Raw genomic sequence first — 18,273 nt, 5'->3', positions numbered from 1 at the left:
GCAAAACAATGACATAATCCCTCCATTCTTCCAAAAATGGTTGGAAAATGCAAGTAGTCTAAGTTGTAGCAAGTGCAATTTCAAATAAGGAAGAATTTCTGCACATTGTTAGAGCAACATTATTATTATAGGGTCTGAAGAAAGAAAATAAAATATCTTTCTCTGAAAGTCTATAAAAATACAATGTTTTTAACAGGTTGCCTGAAGGTAGGAGTTGGCTTAATGAGTCTCATCAGCCCTTTGATCTCTGGGAGAGTGAAAGTTTTCAGAAAGTAAATATGCTATTTAAGCTACACATGCTATATAAAACAAACAGATTTCTATATTTGAAAATCAATTGTTGCACCTTGAATTCAAGCAGTCTTTCTAGACATTTGCAAAATTTGAAGATACTCTATGTTCTCATCCTAAATCTTACCTCCTTCCTCCAATAAGCCTTTAAAAACTAAGCCCCCAAAAGTTGGTTCCAAAATGACGTGTCTTTGGAATTGTATCTGTTTTTGTCTTTGGACTTGAGCTGAAGACGCAAGTTGAAGTCAATATAGGACTGATGTGGGGTAGGAGATGACAGCACTGAAACAGAAATTGCTTCTTGCCCTAGATTTCCTATGTATAGGCTCCCTTTACTTTAGCTCTCCTCATTTCTCAAAGAAGTCACTTCCTCATTGGTAAAACAAAGGTGTTAGATGAGATATTTTGCAAGGTAAAGCCTTCACATTAAAAACTCTTATGCATCTATAAAAGTCAGAAGTCTGGCTGAAAATTCTCAGAAGCAATGGGAAGTAAAGGAAGCCCAAATATTAGCAAAGACATTGGGGACATGTGAGACAAGTTGCTTTTTTTCCAAAAAATACTCCCCTTCTCTTTTTTCTTTCATATTGCATACCACACACCATGATGCCCTGACTTCTATGGTTTATTGTATTCAATTCAATAAATATTGTCCGAGCAATGATATGTACTAGATTCGAGGCTCACCTCATTATTCCCTCATGGACTCAGATTTTTTTAACTAACATGAATTTAGAATTTGTCTCTGAGGACAGTATAAAAATCAAGATGTGTGACCTCGTTTACACTTTGGTCAGGGATGACCAATACTTAATGGGATGGGTCAAGAAAGACTTTAAAACAGAGTGTAAGATCAAACATAGTAAGGGAATGAATGTTAAAGGAGAACCCAGAAGAGGAGTGGATAGAATCTGTAGGACTCTCATAGGGTTCTGATCAACTGTCCCCTTTTTTTAAAACTGCTGCCTTTTGGGAAAAAAAGTTATATAAAGCTTGCTCTTGCTTGTTATGAAGTCAACAGACTGTTGTGTCTGGCCATTAAACCCTTGGGCTTTGATTTCCATGCAGAGTTAATTCTACCTCTGCTCCTATGAAGCTAAGAAAGCATGGAATTGTTCCTGGGTGGAATACTCTTATCCATTTGCTTTAGGTTTCAGGAATATGCAAGTATAAAATAGCACCATGGAATATTTTAATGTATACCAGTGTTTAAGAAATTATTTAAATGTGTAGGATGGAGGCAATTCATGAGTTTATATTTGGTACTTCTGTTGTACCTCTTCCTTGTATCTTTCTTGACTCTCTTTATCATATTGGATTTCTCCTCTTAGGCATCCAACGTGCTGGTTCTCACTATTCTTCATGAACATCAACGGTACTATCAGAAAGAAGTTTTTGTATCAGCCCTTTACAGCTTAGTATGAATTTAGGCCAGTGGATTTCCTATCCACTGTATATGCATTGTAAACCTGAGAGTAGAGGGAAGGTCCTTCCTAATGGAATGTCAGCAGGGACTGTCCAGGATTCTGACCTTTCACATACCAGAAACTATAGCCCACTTGGCCTTAAACTTGTGTTAGACCTGGGCATATTCAACTTGGCATATATTAGCACTAATTACTCCATACCCTCTAGTTATATTAAGTCCAGTGACTCAAGTAAATAGTAATGTGGGTGCCAACACCCAAGTTCTAACAATACTTGAGTAACAGAGTTCATTTGGAAAGTCACAGTCACTCTTCTCTTCCTTGTTTTCTGTTTATTCCTGTTAGTTAATTTATCTGATGTCTGCCTGCCATGTCAGACTGGAGCTCTTCCAGAACAGGTCCCACATCTTACTCCACTCTGGATCTCTAGGCCCAACATAGTGTCTGGCTCACTGAAAACCCTTCAGAGCAAATGATCAAGTTCCTGCAGTTCAAATCTGCCAAGAGCTGTGTTTCCCTAAGATGACATGCCCAGTTCTCCCACCGCAAGGATCTCTCCCTCTAATTTCATGCAATGCCAACAGTGAAGGGAAAGCCAGCCCAGCCCACCACAGGATAAACTCCACTTAATGCACAGCTATTGTTAAGAGAGTTTCGGAGCCTGTAATATGCTACAGTTGGAACCAGAGAGAGAACTGCCTCCAGATGTAGGTGCAGGGAACATTACAATCTTCATGGTTGTAGAATAGAAAGGCCTTCATGGAACAAGAGAAAACAACTGGTTTTATTTCAGCAGTGCAAGATGCCAGGTATACACGACAGCAAATGCCACTCAAAGCCCAGAGGGTTAGCTGGAGCAGCTGATGCCCTGCGCTGCTTTTTATAACTCGCCTTCCCTGTACCACGCTCTACATATGTCCCATTTCATCAGGTCACGTCAACTTGGGTTGTGCCCAATACTGCATCTTACATCAAACACACCACTGCATGAAATATTTTGTTTCCTTAAGAACTTTTATAAAAATAAAGGCAACAGTTCTTAAAAATAAAATAGGGGGATTTCCTGGTTCTTTGTGCAAGCAGTGACTTTGCTACTTCTTGCAGATCAGCAGCCTCTTGTGTTCCATAAAACAGCGGGGCTGCCAGCCTTCAGCAAGCTGTGAAGTTACTAGGTTTTAACGGTGGTGACTCTGTAAACCCGGGAAATTTGCAAAGACACTGGCTGTCCAGTGTTTTGGGGTAATAATATTGGAGAGAAAGGAAGAATTTTATAAAGGAGCTTTAAAATGTCAATATTTATTCAATGTATTAGATATCTCTAATTCGTAAGACATTGCTTAGGCCGCAGGGGTGTCAAACTCATTTTCACCGGGGGCTACATCAGCCTCTCAGTTGCCTTCAAGGGGCCAAATGTAATTTTAGGACTGTATTAACATAACTACTCCTTAAATGGGGGCGAGGAGCTCAGTGCTGCTGCCAGGTAAAAACAAGGTGGAAGGCCAGATAAAACCAGGTGGAGGGCCAGATTCGGCCCGCAGGCTTTGTGCTTGCCACGTATGGCCTAGGGCCTTTGAGAGGGGTTACAAAAGATGCAAAATCCAAGTATTTTGACTTTGAAGAGCCTACTTATTAGAAACAATGTTAACTTTAAAATACAGACAGCCATTATTTTATGTATTGGTTATATCCTCTGTGTCATGTACTGTGAAGCATTTTTATGTACTGTATTTCAGGGGTTGGCAACCTATGGCAAAAGGCTCACATCTAGTCCACTGCCTGTTTTTATATATAAAGTGTCATTGAAGTGTAGCCACACCCAATTGTTGAGTATTGTCCATGGCTGCTTTTGTTCTACAATGGCACAGTTGAGTAGTTGTGACAGAATTGAGGCAGTCGGACTTGCAAAGCTAAAATACTTACTATCTGGCCCTGACTGATGTGGCTCAGTGGATTGAGTGCCAGCCTGTGAACCAAAGGGTTGCCGGTTTGATTCCCAGTCAGGGCACATGCCTGGGTTGCAGGCCAGTTCCCAGCAGGGAACTCATGAGAGGCAACCACACATTGATGTTTCTCTCTCTCCCTTTCTTCCTCTAAAAATAAATAAAATCTTTAAAAAATAAAATTCTTACTATTGGGCCCTTTACAAAAAAAGTATTTGCTCTGCATCATCCATTCTCACATGAATAGTCAGAGATAAATATGCTATTTCCCATTTTATAATTAAGGTAACAGGGTTATTATAAGTTATGTTACTTAGGAAGTGGTGAAGTGTGGATTTGATTTTAGATTTGTTTTCTTCCAAAAATCCATGATCTTATGTACGGAAAGAACCAAAATATGATGTAGGAAGGAATAAAAGCTTTATAGCTTCACAGAGAAACTGTTACTAGAATTCAGAAAAGAGATTATTTTGAGCCTGGGGTGATACAGATTCTGGAGATTATATTTGAATATAAAAGCAAAAATTAATCTTAGGAGTTGTCTATCCCAAGCTAAAGCCAAAGAAAAGTTTAGACATCAAGTTCACATGTTCAGTTAGAAACAGAGCTGGAATTAGAATGAGTTTTCCATGCAAAATGTGAGTGGAAAGTATGCTGTCAGTTACCGTGCTGAGTAGTTGAATTTCTGCGTGCATGTGTGGTGGAGTGGGTGGGTGTTAAATGTTATGAAATAGCAGAATTATTTGAAATGAGACTTTGTACATTATGTTCAATGGTCATTGAACTAAGGGGCCACTACTTCCTTTATCAAATCAATCAAAAACACATCTGTGCGGGTATTTACATGGTACCATCACCCCTCCACCATCCTGCCAAATATATATATAAAGTATATTTAGTTGATTATGCTATTTCAGGTATCCCCAAATTTTCTTCCCTTTCTCCCCTTCCACCCTGCACCCCTCCATCCTCCAGCATCTCCCCCCTTATTTCATGGCCATGGGTTATACATACAAGTTCTTTGGCTTCTCCATTTCCTATACTATTCTTACCCTCCCCCTGTCTATTTTGTACCTCCCACTTATGCTACTTATTCCCTATACCTTTTCCCCCATTCTCCTGCCTCCCTCTCCCCACTGATAACCCTCCATGTAAAGAATCATACTTCTGAGACCATGGTAATTTCTGGCACCCTCAGCAGCTTTAAGATTCAAATGCTAAACAAAAGACCACGAAAGCCAAATATTCAGATACATCTTGCCATGCAGAATTAGGCATTTCTAGTCCATGAGAAAAATGGAGAAGTGAACAGGTGCAGCCAAAGGAAGCTTACCTGATACTGTAAAGCACTTTGCCATTTTTTGAAATCCGAAGCAGTTTGTTGTCGGTGGTGACATCATGGAAGTTGGCACCCTTCTCATTGGCAAAGAACAAATCTGGTTTCCAAATGGAGTCCAGCATCGATGGGTCCAGGTCCAGGGAATCATCAGGATACTCGCTATACGCCAACCGTGAATCATTCCACTGTTGTCTCAGAAAAATGTTCACTCGGTAATCCTACAGAAATGCCATGCACAAGAGTTACCTATCACCCATTCTGGCATACGAGGTTTGTTTCCATTTTCCCTTCACTCTTCCCTGATTTGGTGGTGTCTGAGTAAACCAGTCTGTGTATGCCTCAGTCAAAAATGAACCGCTCAGTTCTGTTAGGAGTAGGAACAGAGGGGAGGAAAAAAAGAAGACTCAACCAAACCAGGTTGACTTGTTTGAATTTTTATGTTTAAATTATTCATTCTGGGAGGAAATAATACCAACTGAAGCTGATTTTGCTATGGAAAAATCATGATGAGTACAGAAGTCAGTCTGTGATGACAGATTGTCAAATAAAGGTGATTCATTTTCCAAATCAAAAATGACACAATCTCTTTCCTCATTCTGCTCAGATTCTCTGCATAGAAGCAAACCTATTTTGTGCTTTGAGTAGTGGAAATCTTATTATAAAACTCTTACATAATGGGGTAATATTTTTAAATTCATAAATATAAATATTAAAATGCTTCATGTTGATAAGGTAATTCCCTCACAGCTACTTACTTTTGAAATTCTTAAATATTTTATCATTTCTCTGAATGGGTTGTATCTACAGTAGTCAGCTCGATGCTTCATCAGAACAGATCTTTTTCATGTTCTCCTAATCTGAGCACCTTCTGAGAAAGGTGGTCCTCCCTGTGGGAGCCTCAGGTACACCCTATTATTCTCATTTGGTCTGGGAATTTCCTTCTGGGCCAATGAATCAGCTTGGGGCAGTGACTGCTCTCCTGGAGATTTCTACTCAGAGGTCTTTAGGGTCACGAAACCTGTTTCTTTGCTTGATATACTGGACCCCAACAGAGGTCTCCACAGTATTTCCTAGTCAAGTGGGGCTATGGCCTAGAGCTGATGGTTGTTCACTCCTGCCATTTAGGGTGACATATACTCATTCTTTCTTACTCTTTTCCCTTTACCCTTTTTACTTGTATTTGCTCTTTTTCCGTATCTTTGGCACCTGTATTTTTTGGTAATTGTTTCCATTCCTCTCATGGTGACCAACTTGCCCTAGGTTGCCAGAGAACTTCCTGGTTTTAGCCCCAAAGTCCCACATTCAGGGAACCTACTCAGTTCCAAGCCAAATTAAGATGGTTAGTTACTGTACCAGGTAACGTGGGCAGCACCTCAGGATGGTCAATGTTGCTCAATTACCCTTAAGGCCAAAAGAAAAAAAATGACTACATTATAAATATTGGTGTATATGAAAAAGAGGTTCATTCAAGATCCTTGTATATATTACTAAATGATCTAAATGCCCATGATATCCTTTCAAGTACAGCCATCCTGATGGTCAGGCTGATAGAGTATTTTGAAGGTGGCAGTTTTGGGAAAGAGTGCCCAATGGAGGGGGCCTAAAGAATGCTAATAATCAAATAGTTACTAACTTTTGAAAATCAGTCCTCAAACCCAGCTCTTTAGGAAAGGCTGAAATAGTTTTAAAACATATCCTTAAGTGTCTCAACTGTACAACCTAAGAACTTTCTGACTTGGGAAATGTCATCAGCTGACTTCTACTGGAGATTATACCAGGACTTGTACAGCAAGTTGTCAGACTGAAGAGGGTGCTGTTGCGGGCCCAGACCTTCTGCCATCTCATCCTCTGTGTTCACCGTGTGCATACCACCCGCAGTGCATGAGTCAAGGGAATGGCAAAACCTCAGCGTTTTCCTCATAGAGTACTTTGGAGTTGTCCAAAGGGACCAGAAAGTTGTAACTGGAAAGAGATTTCCAGGTCTTTGTTTCCTTGGCAATAAGAGTTACTGGAAGCTTTGGAGTTACACATGAGTAAAGAGTAGAAGGTGTGATTTGTGGAAAATCAAAAGTAAGACTGTTGAAAACATAATAATTCAATGTAAGCATGGACCCAATACATCAACTGTGAGATTTTTTAAAGGTTTTTTTAGGCGGGGGAAAATGCAGCTTCTCCACTGTTTGGTGGATACCCCTTTTATTTCCCTTAGAGTGAGAACCAGTTTTCTATAACAACTTTTTTTCCTCTCTACTTCAGCAGGAAGTAGGAAAGAAAGGGTCCTCATCCCGTAACCAATTCTGAAGGTAGAGAAACTCTAAGTACAGGAGCATAATGACAGCTGGAAATAACAGGAGTGAATGGGTTAGATATTTTAGTCTGGGAGGAGGCCAACAAGGTGCCCCCAGGAAGTAATCATAGCATGGGAGAGGCCATAAGTAGCTGGCTGGAGAGTATTGGGTGGCAAAATCACCAAGAGAAGTCATTGCAACCCTCCCTTGCATGTGAGAATGATTTAAAGATGCATATTGATAGGCTCTAGAGAGTATCACATTAGTGACATACACTATGAAAAGAGTTGACCTTTTAAAAATATCTCAATATAAATTTTCCTGGCTAATGTACATATTCGTAAAGTCTTTCCCACGAGTATTCTCCAGTGTTTCCTGGTTTTCTTATTTTGAATTTTATATATAGAGAAAATAATAAAATCGATTCTCTCAGTATTAGAACTTGAAAATGATCATTGAATCTCTCATTTTACAGTAGAACCATTAAATGTCTAACAGTTAATTTGAAAAAAAAAATTAATCCCCCTATTTGTAAACAAGGATAAATAGGAAACTAAGAGGAGAAAATATATTTTATGCCACAATTCCAGGAATGATACAAAGCAAAGGCTTTATTAGCTCTTTTGGAAGTGTTTGTTGTTTATAATATATGGGAATTAAATTGTCCATAATTTTGTTTATGATGACATACACTATTCTCAAATACAAACAACCCTGAAAACCTGTGGGGATAGAAACAGACTCCCAAGGGTCTAGAGAAGTTGATAGCCAAAGACAAGACTTCCCGTGGCTGTGCCTCTGTAATTTTTCCAGTTTGCTCTCATATGCAGTGTAGGGTAGAAAATGACACGTGTGATTTATCTGTGCCTCACCTCTACTTGTTTACAGATAGGTTTATTCTCTCATGAGATCCCAAACCACAGGAGGTAGTTATATTGTTCTGTAGCCTCTCTTTGTTTTAATTTTGTTCCTAGGGTTAATAAGATATTAAGGAGGAAGTAAATATTGAGAGATATGCTTAAATGCGGACTGAATTTTCTTTTATACTATCATCTCTCTCCAGAGACAGATTCTACTTCAAATATTTTCTAGTATTAAAATTGGTTTTCTTATGATTGACTATCTGTGTATTGGGGTAGGTAATGCAAATGTTCAAATTAAAAATATATATATGAATATATGTATATATATATAGTATATGTGTGTATATGTATATACACACATATCTTATTTTTTCAAAAGGTGTGTGTAAGTCATATAATCTTTGCTGTATTCATAACACAGGCAATACAAGCATCTTCATTCCATACTGTTATTTCCTATAAAATTGAGAATTTCTAAAGTTTCACTTATTCTGGTAACTTCTAATAGTATGCCCATGTCACAAACATAATTTCCTTAAACTGAATTGTAATATTATATTTAGTCTGGCATCTGTAGGTAGAGATCACCACTCTGCCTTATTCATACTCTTATTAAGCCTCACTGTTACTCTTATTAGTTTTATGTGCATACATTTTAACCCAGTCATGTAATAATATCACCAAAGACTAGGGTATGCTTTGTTGACTCCCCTCAGTGCCTATGTGTCCCTTTGGTTTTAACCTCCGACTGCACAGCAGTACAGTTTGCATCATCTGGAGTCTGTGCCAGCTTTGCTATAGGAAGTTAGCCTTGAATTTGAAATTATGGTACAGCAGTTACTTTATGATGAATTCAGGCTTTAACATCATGTTGTTAATTTAGAGGCTAAGGTCACCTTATATCTCAGTTTAACAAAATGCCAGGCATGTGGTAGATTGTTAGTTCTTCTTTTCAAAGTCAGAAATAAGAATTGCAACTACCTGCTATTCCCGATAAGTTAGCATCTCCATGTGAACTGCTTATGCAGCTGTAGAATGAAAGGAAGTCCATAGTGTCACTTCAGCAGTTACAGCACAGTGTGCGTTCTTCTAAGGAGCTGTCTATCTCGTATCCAGTTCCTTGGGAATGTGATTTCAGATCAGAGATAAAACAACTCTGTACCCTGCAGCAGTAACCAGCAGAGCATGGGGAATTTATCCTCTGGGGCAGAGTTTTGAGGAGCTGAGGTCTTGTTCTGAAGATGCTTGCTGAATGGACACATTTTGCACACTTTCAGATCTTGCTCTCCCCTTCTTCAAATGTGTTAAATGAGGAGGGTGCCAAGATCCGATGCTGTGGCATGGGTGGTGTTCCAACACCCACAGGTCCAAATTACACTCTTACCTACCCACAGCCTTCCAGGCAGCATTAGGAAGCTTTGAGGAAATGGCCTATCCCTGGAAGAGAGTTGCATGCAGGTAGCACGCAGATACTCTGGACCTTTACTGACATGACTGCTATTCCCAAACTATGCCTTTAAATCAGGGAAGAGGGGGTTGCAAATATACTCCCCATCATGCAAATTCACTTGCCATCAGCAGCTAAAGAAAATGGGGAAAGAAAGAAAAGGAAATGGTAAACTCACATTCCAAAAACAATATTTAACCTGTCTCATTATACATCCCTTACTAGTCTTTTGGAACCACACATACACACACAATTTGTTCCACTGAATACTCTGAATGGGGTCCATTAGCAAGGACCATCAACAGATCCCTGTGGCTTTAATGAACAAAAGTACGTATTTTGGAATAATGTATGTCATCATGGTGATCCATACAAATGTTCCTTAGAGTAGCACAAATATATTGTCCTGTGAGCACAGAGCTCTAAACTCTAACATACCACGTGAGTGAGCTAGAGGCCAGATTGGGTCTGTAAGCAAGCCTGTACTGGGTGGGCAGCAAGTACCAACCATTATTGCATGGCCATTCATTCACCAAACATAAGAGGGGCAGACTGGATAGCACCCAAAGAAAGTCATGCTGAATTCTTAAAACAGATAATCACTGCCTCTTGTTTAGAAACAAATAAACACCTAAACCTAACCTATCCATAGTGCTCTTGGGGTTGTAAGGAGAGAGTGGCACATGGGAAGAGAGGAAAATCATGTTTAGAAACACCAACTTCTGACACATTCTTGGGAAAATTGATTATGGAAAATTTAGAGAAAGGAAAACTAGGATCCCCAAATTGCCCTAATCAACGTCCTCAATGACCGCATCCATTTCAGTGCTTGAAAGCTATGGGGCCGATGTTCTCACTCCAACTAAAGATGGTTCAGGAAAGAATCTGGTTCTGTTTCACTTTTTTGACCATCGTTTTAGCTGAATTTTATGAAGGCAGGCAAATTCATGGGTGGTAGAATTCAGGATTTTACAAAAGGAAGCTCAGGCTGTCATGATACTCTGTAGATACATCAGTTAGAGCAGGGCCTGAGGGATGTGGGAAGATAAGACCCTTTCAAGGTATAGCAGTTCTTACATCTTTCTGAGCATCTGAATATTTAAATATGAGTGGCCTTAGATCCTGGGTTGGCAACCTATGACCTGTGAGGCAAATTTGAACACAGCCTGTTTTCGTAACTAGAATGTTTTTGGAGTACAGCCATACTTCTTTGCTTAGTATTGTTTATGACTGTTTTCTTGCCAAGAGGGCAGAACTGAGTTGCGACAAACTGTCTGGCCCTCAAAGTCTTGAATATTTACAGAATGGCCTTTTACAGAAGAAAATTTGCCAGTCCCTACCCTATGTGGTATGAGGATTTATTCTTTGCTTTAGGCATGACAGAGTTTCAAAACCTATTCTTTAGCTTCACACAAATCCATATTGGAGAAAATAAAAGAACTTTGAAAACACCAAATAAAGTTTGTCATTACACCAAGAACTAAGAAACAGAACCACAATACACATCACTCTTCTGACCCTGCAATTCAATGTGTCTCATACAGCAGAAGGGACAGGCGATTGATATTACACTTGAGCGATGATTTCCACATTTCCTCCCAGGAAACATGACACAGAGCACCTTAGTCAGTGACCAGGAAGCACTGAAGCAGCCCATTTATTAAGCACCTTTGGTAGCTGTTAAAGACACTGGAAAAGAAGGATATCCCCAGTTTCCGTTTTCATCTCCTTCAAGATTAAGCTTTTTCTTGCATTAATGAGCATCAAAAAGGTGCACATTTCCATTTCTGATTGAGGGGAAAATGCAATGAGGAAATTTAATCAAAGCAACTTAAGAGACTAATTAATGCAATCAGCATCAGGTCGTGCAAATATTGTCATTGAATGCCATCGTGTAAAGCTGGTGACAGTGATTTGGGCTCTTGGAAGATTTATCAGGATAACACCAAGAGAGAAGGGGCAGAAACTGAATGCCAACCTCAGAGTTTCATTATTCTTTCATCTCCACCTTTCTTATGAGTCATTTAATAACCCGATCAAGACTTATCTTATTTGGGGAAAATTATAAATAGTCTACATTCTGTCAAAGCTCCAGAAGCCTCATTTCTGGACAGTGCTGTGCCGAGTAATATTGCAATGGGTAGCGTGGTTGCATTTCACCTAATTTTGACAACGGAAAGGGATGGTGAGAGAGAAATTATTTCTTTCTGGCATCGAGGATACCAAAAAGTACAGTAATTTGTGAGACATGATTCTAGTAGCCTGAAAGAGAAAATTAACAAAAAAACAGGGAACTCTATGCTGTTCCCTGATGAACTGTTTGTGGATTAAATTAAAAGCCTGACAAAAATAAAGAAAGAAAAACTCAATAAAAACAGGGGAACTCTATGTTGTACATCCCAGTGGCATTATGCTCATTATTTCATTCCTTGGGTGGTCCTCGGCCACCAGCCATCCTAGGACTTGGTCAAGCTCAACCGTATTTTATTTTGATCTCATCCAGTAAGATGTCTGTATAGTTTAATAGTCATGAAAATGAAGACCAGCCAACTGACTTAAGGGCAGAAAATAAATCATATGGGGACAAGGAAAAGATTTCACCCAGAATGCAGTGTGCACGATCTAGCTCAGGACTGCAAGGCCCCTGGTCTAACAGGCTCTGTCAAGGTGGCATCATCACTGTGACACCTGTCAGGGACCAGGTGACTTTTATAGTGTCTAAAATCTTTTTCATGTAGGTGAAACATGTTTACACGTACATCGTGGTGAGCTTTTAATAGCTCTACGTTTATGTTATGTTTTTGTAAAAAAAAGTGATGAATACGATGGAATTGCTATGGACTTGGAGCTACTTTCCATTGCCAACAAAATAATGCGTGTGTTTAGTGTGAAGTCAGCCCCTTGGCATATGCTGTATTTTGCAGTGTGTACTACACATCCATGCTTTTGGCCCCAACTTTCAAAAAAGAAAATCTTTCACTTTAATCTTTAATTCAATTGTTTACTTCTTTATGTTTAGAAAGCAAACAGATTATTGTGTTCCAGGGTATTGTTTTGCATACAAACGTCGTTATTGTTTTCTAGAGTTACACTTTGAATGCATAAGCATAAATAAAAGAATTAAAAACATTTATATAGATATGGAATTCATATTACCCATATATAATGTGCCTCCTTATTTTTCCCTCACAATTTCAGACAAAAAAGTTTGCATTACACACTGCAAAGTACAGTATCTTAAATGTTGCATATATGAGGCTTGACTACATTATATGAAAAAGACTGACTATAAAAAACATTTCCCAAACTTTGAAATGTATATTTCTGAAACACTGGAGATGCAAATATTTAAACATCTTTCACTGTACACCATGCTTATTACTGATACTTTTACCTAAATCTAACCAAACATCAAGTGATCCCAAACTTTCCCTGGCATGATGGATAAAAGATTATTGAATTGTAAGTAACAAACACTTGACTAACGACTTTCTAAAGTGCTAAAGTATACATAACTGCCCTCTCGAGGTGGGTGGACTAGGAAATTGGCACTCAGTAAATGCCCCACAAATGTACAGCGGTGCTCTTTAACCCCACATCCCATTCCTTCACACCATGGCTTCAATGCTCACTCCCACTCACCATTGTAGTTTCTGCTATTGACCCAAAGCTGTTGATAAATATGTTGCAGGTAACATTTACAGGAGGCCCTGCAAGTTGAACAATAAATAGAAAATTGGACAGGTTGTGTTCATGGCATGATCAAGTCAAGTTTTTCTCTTGCCAGTGGCATTGTAGCACTTACCATGGTGGTTTCTGTGACTGATCCAAAACTGTTGATAAAAATATTGCAAGTAACGTTTACTGGAGGACCTGCAGAATGCAATAAGAATATTGCAATAGACATTGAAGCAAAAATACAGCTTCCTCAACATCTGTGCAAATGACTAGAGATGTAAACAAAATGAAAATGATGCTGAGATTGCGAAAAATACATTTTACCCCGAGGCTTACAGTGATAATATTGCCACTAGTATTTCCAATAATGACAGTTAAGCAGTGATAACTTACCCTGAGGAGTTTTGGACTTGGAAAATATAAGCTGAAGACTATTCAACTGAATTCATTGTCAGTAGTCACTATCAAAATAGCCTTTTGAGTAGGTGGATTTCTTTGACCATAGGCTCAACAACACTTGGGTGTCGACAATGGGCACCCATCGTTATAACATGGCCTTGGTCATGAATTTAAATAGAGCTGAAGTTTGAACTGTGGATGGGCTTAGGAACACTCGCCTCCTTTTGTATAACACCCTTTAAATCAGTAGATCGGTCTAGTTTGGTTCTCTCCATACCTCTGAATTTACCCTAGAACTTTATGACCCCGTCCCCAATGAAAAATGATGTACAGAAATACAAAAACAAAGAAAATTAGCTCATTTTAAGAAGAAAACACTGAGATGTTAATTAATGTCCAGATTGTTGCCTCAGTAAATACAATGTAAAGCAAGGGTTATTAACGCTAGACGTGCTTCTAACAAAAAGCCTCTTTTTTCTCCAGAGACCCAGGGACTAGGTGTCTTTTCCCTTGCCCTTTGGCTTCCATTCAACCACTAACTAGGCCAGACTCTGCTTAGCTTCAAGGATCAGATGAGATCAGGTGTGTTCAGGGAGGTGTGGCCACAGATTCTTGGCTCTTTGACAACAGATAAATCACTCTCTGATGATTTTCAGTTTCACCTTGTGCTGGGGAATATGTTCATTGCCTTCCTGTAGTTTCCCCCGGATGTTTTCTGAGATAAGAATATACCATAAACCACCTTTGCTTTCCCCGGTAAATTTGCCTGTCTCCACTCAAAAAAGGCTCAGCAACCTGGTACAAGCTACAGCCATTGACTCTCTGCACCCAACAAGCCGATAGGATCTGAATGAGGAGGAGTTTGGCTTAGGCCTTCCCTCAAAAGTTCGTGGTGAAACAAACGAACATGCCGTGGTGGTATGTGAGCACCATGTCTTTAAACTTTTCAAGTCCACGTGAGGTTCTCAAAGTGAGGAAAGGAAACTTGGGCTGCACAGTCCTGCCCCAGGGAAGGACTTTTGGCGAAAGAAGGAGTAAAGAGTTTTAGTAAAAGAAATGTGTTATGCTGTTTTTTCTTTTTAGTATAACTAACTTTTCTGATAAATGTGTTTATTTAAAAAACGTTTGCAGACATGGCATCATGGCACCACCATATTGCCAAAACATGTTTCAGCCTTCAAGTGCTGTAACTCCCCTTATTTCTGAATCTGCCAAGATGGCATCTCTATGGTTGCTTCCTACTCTGCTTGATTTTGGTTGTCTTTTTTGGTTACTCAAAGCAAAACAGAAATGAGTCTCTTTCTTGACCATAAAATTCTATTCTATAACCACTATTTTTTCCTGCTAATAAGAAAAATTTATACAAGGTAGAGGCAAGTTATGAGAAATTGTGTATGTTTGGTTTTTTGTTCTCTTTATAATAAAATATCTTCTTTTAGATAGTCCAATTCAGGATGGAAAACTTTTGTGAATTTTTATATGTAAGATATACAGAAAATGAATGATGGAGGAAAGAAACAGGAAAAATGGAAATGTCATCTTAGCAGGAAGATTGTCTTGTACTATACAGTTTCTGTTTGACTGGCCTCCCCAACTGACTTGGATGCATCTAGAATGCTGGGTCATACCATCATACACTCATTTTTATCCTTCCCAGTTAATGGCAGTGTGAGTATATTGTTGGAACTCAAAATATGTTTTTTAACATCAATGTGCGGTTGCCTCTTGAGTGCCCTCTACTGGGGGGACCAGGCCCACAACCCAGGCATGTGCCCTGACTGGGAATTGAACCAGGGATCCTTTGGTTCACAGGCTGGTTCTCAGTCCACTGAGCCAAACCAGCCAGGGCAGAACTCAAAATATTTTTAAGCTACCATGTATTGATGCACTGTACTAAGCATATTAAAAATTATCTACTTTAATCCTTACAAAAGAGGAATATTTTTACTGCTCCAGTAAATGTTTTCAAATGAGGGAACTGGGAGTTAGAGAGGTTAAGTAACTTGTTTAAAACTCCTGCCACAGTGCTTAGAAAAGCAGAAACTCAATGTCTCATCATTGTGATCCCCAAAAGCTAAACTTTCAACCATTTTGCTGCACTGCATTCATTACACAGTATCTTGTCTCCTTTCTGAACCACCAACCATGGTATTTTCCATTGGTTTGTACATTTCTGGGATAATATTATTCTTTACATTTTGCCTCTTCAATCTTGGGCATTGTCTCAAGGTTCGTTTGCATTTAGATGTAAAGCCAAGAGAAAAAAGTAAGTTTTTTTGATGAGGTATTAGCACATGCACATAAATACAAGCTGAAATATGAAAACTTTACTGCATGCCAGTATTTTATTTCATTCTTCAGTAGTTAGGTGCTACCACGCCTTCCACCTTATAGATAAGGAAAATGAGACACAACGGTGGTCACAGAGTTTGTAAAAGGCAGAAATTGCATAATGTTAGGGACACTTTTTTTTTTTTAACTACAGGGGTAAAGTGTCTGAGGTCAATAGAATTACCCTAATGATAGAAGCTACAAATCTTTCACCTCTTTGGTTTAATTTATTCTTAGGTATTTTATTCTTGTAGATGTTATTATAAATGGAATTTTTCTTAATCTCTTTTTCAGATTGTTCATTATAGTTGTGCAGAAACACAACTGATTTTTATGTGTTGATTTTGTATGCTTCAATTTTCCTAAATTTGTGTATTAGCTCTAGTAGTTTTCTCTTGGATTATTTGGGGTTTTCAATGTAGAGGGCCATGTCATCTGCAAATATAGTGTTACTTCTTCCTTTCAAATTTGGATGCTTTTTGATTTTCTTGTCTAATTGCTCTGGATAATACTTCCAATAACACTGTTGAATAATAGTAGTAAAAGCAGGCATACTTATCTTGTTTCTGATCTTAGGGAGAAAACATTTACTCTTACCATTGAGTATGCTGTCTACAGATGGCATAGTTGGATCATGCTATGAGCTGTGAGTCTTTCATAAATGCTCTTTACCATGTTGAAGAAGTCTCCTTCTATTCCTAGTTTTCCTGAGTAGTTTTCTTTTCTCTATTTTGAAAGGGGATTAGACTTTGAGGACTATTTTTCTGCCTCTATTGAGATAATCATGTGTTTTCTTTCATCCATTCTATTATTATTGTGCATTACTTTGATTTTATTATATTGAACCACCTTTGTATTCTTGGGATAAATTCCAGTTGGTCACGGTGTATGATATTTTTACTATGATGTTGGATTTGTTTTGCTAACATTTTGTTTAAGACTTCTGTATCTACATTTATAAAGGATATTGGCCTGTTATTTTGTTTTCTTGTGGTGTCTTGGTCTGGCTTTGATATCAGAGTAATGTTGGCCTCATAGAATGACTTAGGAAATTCTTTCCTCTTTTACTTCTTGGAAAAGTTTGAGAAAGATTTGTGGTAATTTTTATTTTAATGTTTGGAAGAATTCACCAGTGAAGCCCTTGGGTCCTGAATTTTTCTTTGTTCCAAGGTTTTTGATTACTCATTCAAACTCTTTACTTGCTCCAGGTCTGTTAAAATTTCCTATTGAATCTTTCATCAGTTTAGGTAATTTGTATGTTTCTAGGTATTTGTTTATTTCATCTAGATTATCTAATTTGTTTATAATCTTCTTTTATAATTCTCTTTATTTCTGTAAGATCAGTAGTAATGGCTCCACTTTCATTCCTGATTTTAATTGAATCTTCTTTTTTCTCTCTCAGTCTAGCTAAAGGTTTGTAATTTTTTCATCTTTTAAAAGAATCAGTCCTGGCTTGTGTGGTTCAGTGGATAGAGTGCCGGCCTGTGAACCAAAGAATTGCTGGTTTGATTCCCAGTCAGGGCATATTGCCTGGATTGCAGGCCAGGTCCCCAGTGGGGGCACTTAAGAGGCAACCACACATTGATGTTTCTCTCCCTCTTTTTCTCCTCCCTTCACCTCTCTAAAAATAAAATAAATAAAAATTTAAAAAATAAATACATAAATAAATAAGTAAAAGAATCAACTTTTGGTTTTGTTGATTATTTCATTACTTTTCTATTTTCTTCCTGTGTTTCTATGCTCTAACCTTTATTATTTACTTCCTCTGAGGATTTCAGGGTTAGTTTTCTCTTTTTTACTAGTGACTCAACTTGTAATATTAGTTTATTGACTTGAGATCTTTCTTCTTTTCTAATTCAGACATTTACAGTTTACATTTTGCTCTGAACACTGCATTTACTGCATCCTATAAGTTTTGGTGTGCTGTATTTTTGTTTTTATTCATCTCTGATTCACTTGTAATTTCTTCTTTGACCTATTTGTTATTTAACAGTGTGCTGATTTCCAAATATTTGGATTTTCTGTTTATTGTTGATTTTTAGCTTCTTTCTACTATGCTTGGAAAAGATATTTTTATTTTAATCTTTTAAAATTTGTTAAGATTTGTCTTGCAGTCCAATATATGGCTTATCCTGGAGAATGTTCCACATGCACTTGAGGAGAATGTGTATTTTTCTATTATTGGGCTGAACATTCTGTATAAGGTTTGTTAGATCTGATTGATTTATAGTATTGTTCATGCCCTCTTTTTTCTTAATGATCTCTATAGA

The 18,273-nt window shown here is 38.2% G+C and overlaps 1 protein-coding gene across 2 annotated transcripts in view; it reads right to left on the bottom strand.

Moving 5' to 3' along the window:
* Window positions 1–18,273, bottom strand: part of GLRA2 (glycine receptor alpha 2) — a 175,049-nt gene that overhangs the window by 120,433 nt on the left and 36,343 nt on the right. Inside the window, exons 3-4 of one of the 2 annotated variants that reach the window (XM_037046333.1) lie at window positions 13,238–13,305; window positions 4,992–5,215 (exon numbers count right to left, since the gene is read on the bottom strand). In XM_037046333.1, the coding sequence (XP_036902228.1) occupies window positions 4,992–5,215; window positions 13,238–13,305 (292 nt within the window). Of the gene's footprint in view, window positions 1–4,991; window positions 5,216–13,237; window positions 13,306–13,400; window positions 13,469–18,273 lie in introns of both variants that reach the window. The other variant, XM_037046332.1, reaches the window with a different exon arrangement.

Source organism: Sturnira hondurensis, unplaced genomic scaffold, assembly GCF_014824575.4.
Source record: "Sturnira hondurensis isolate 20B ecotype Veracruz unplaced genomic scaffold, ASM1482457v3 Scaffold0005220, whole genome shotgun sequence".
Classification (NCBI taxonomy): Eukaryota; Metazoa; Chordata; class Mammalia; order Chiroptera; family Phyllostomidae; genus Sturnira; species Sturnira hondurensis.
The sequence above is the reverse complement of the archived record's forward strand: the minus strand, read 5'-3'. Positions and strand labels throughout refer to the sequence as shown.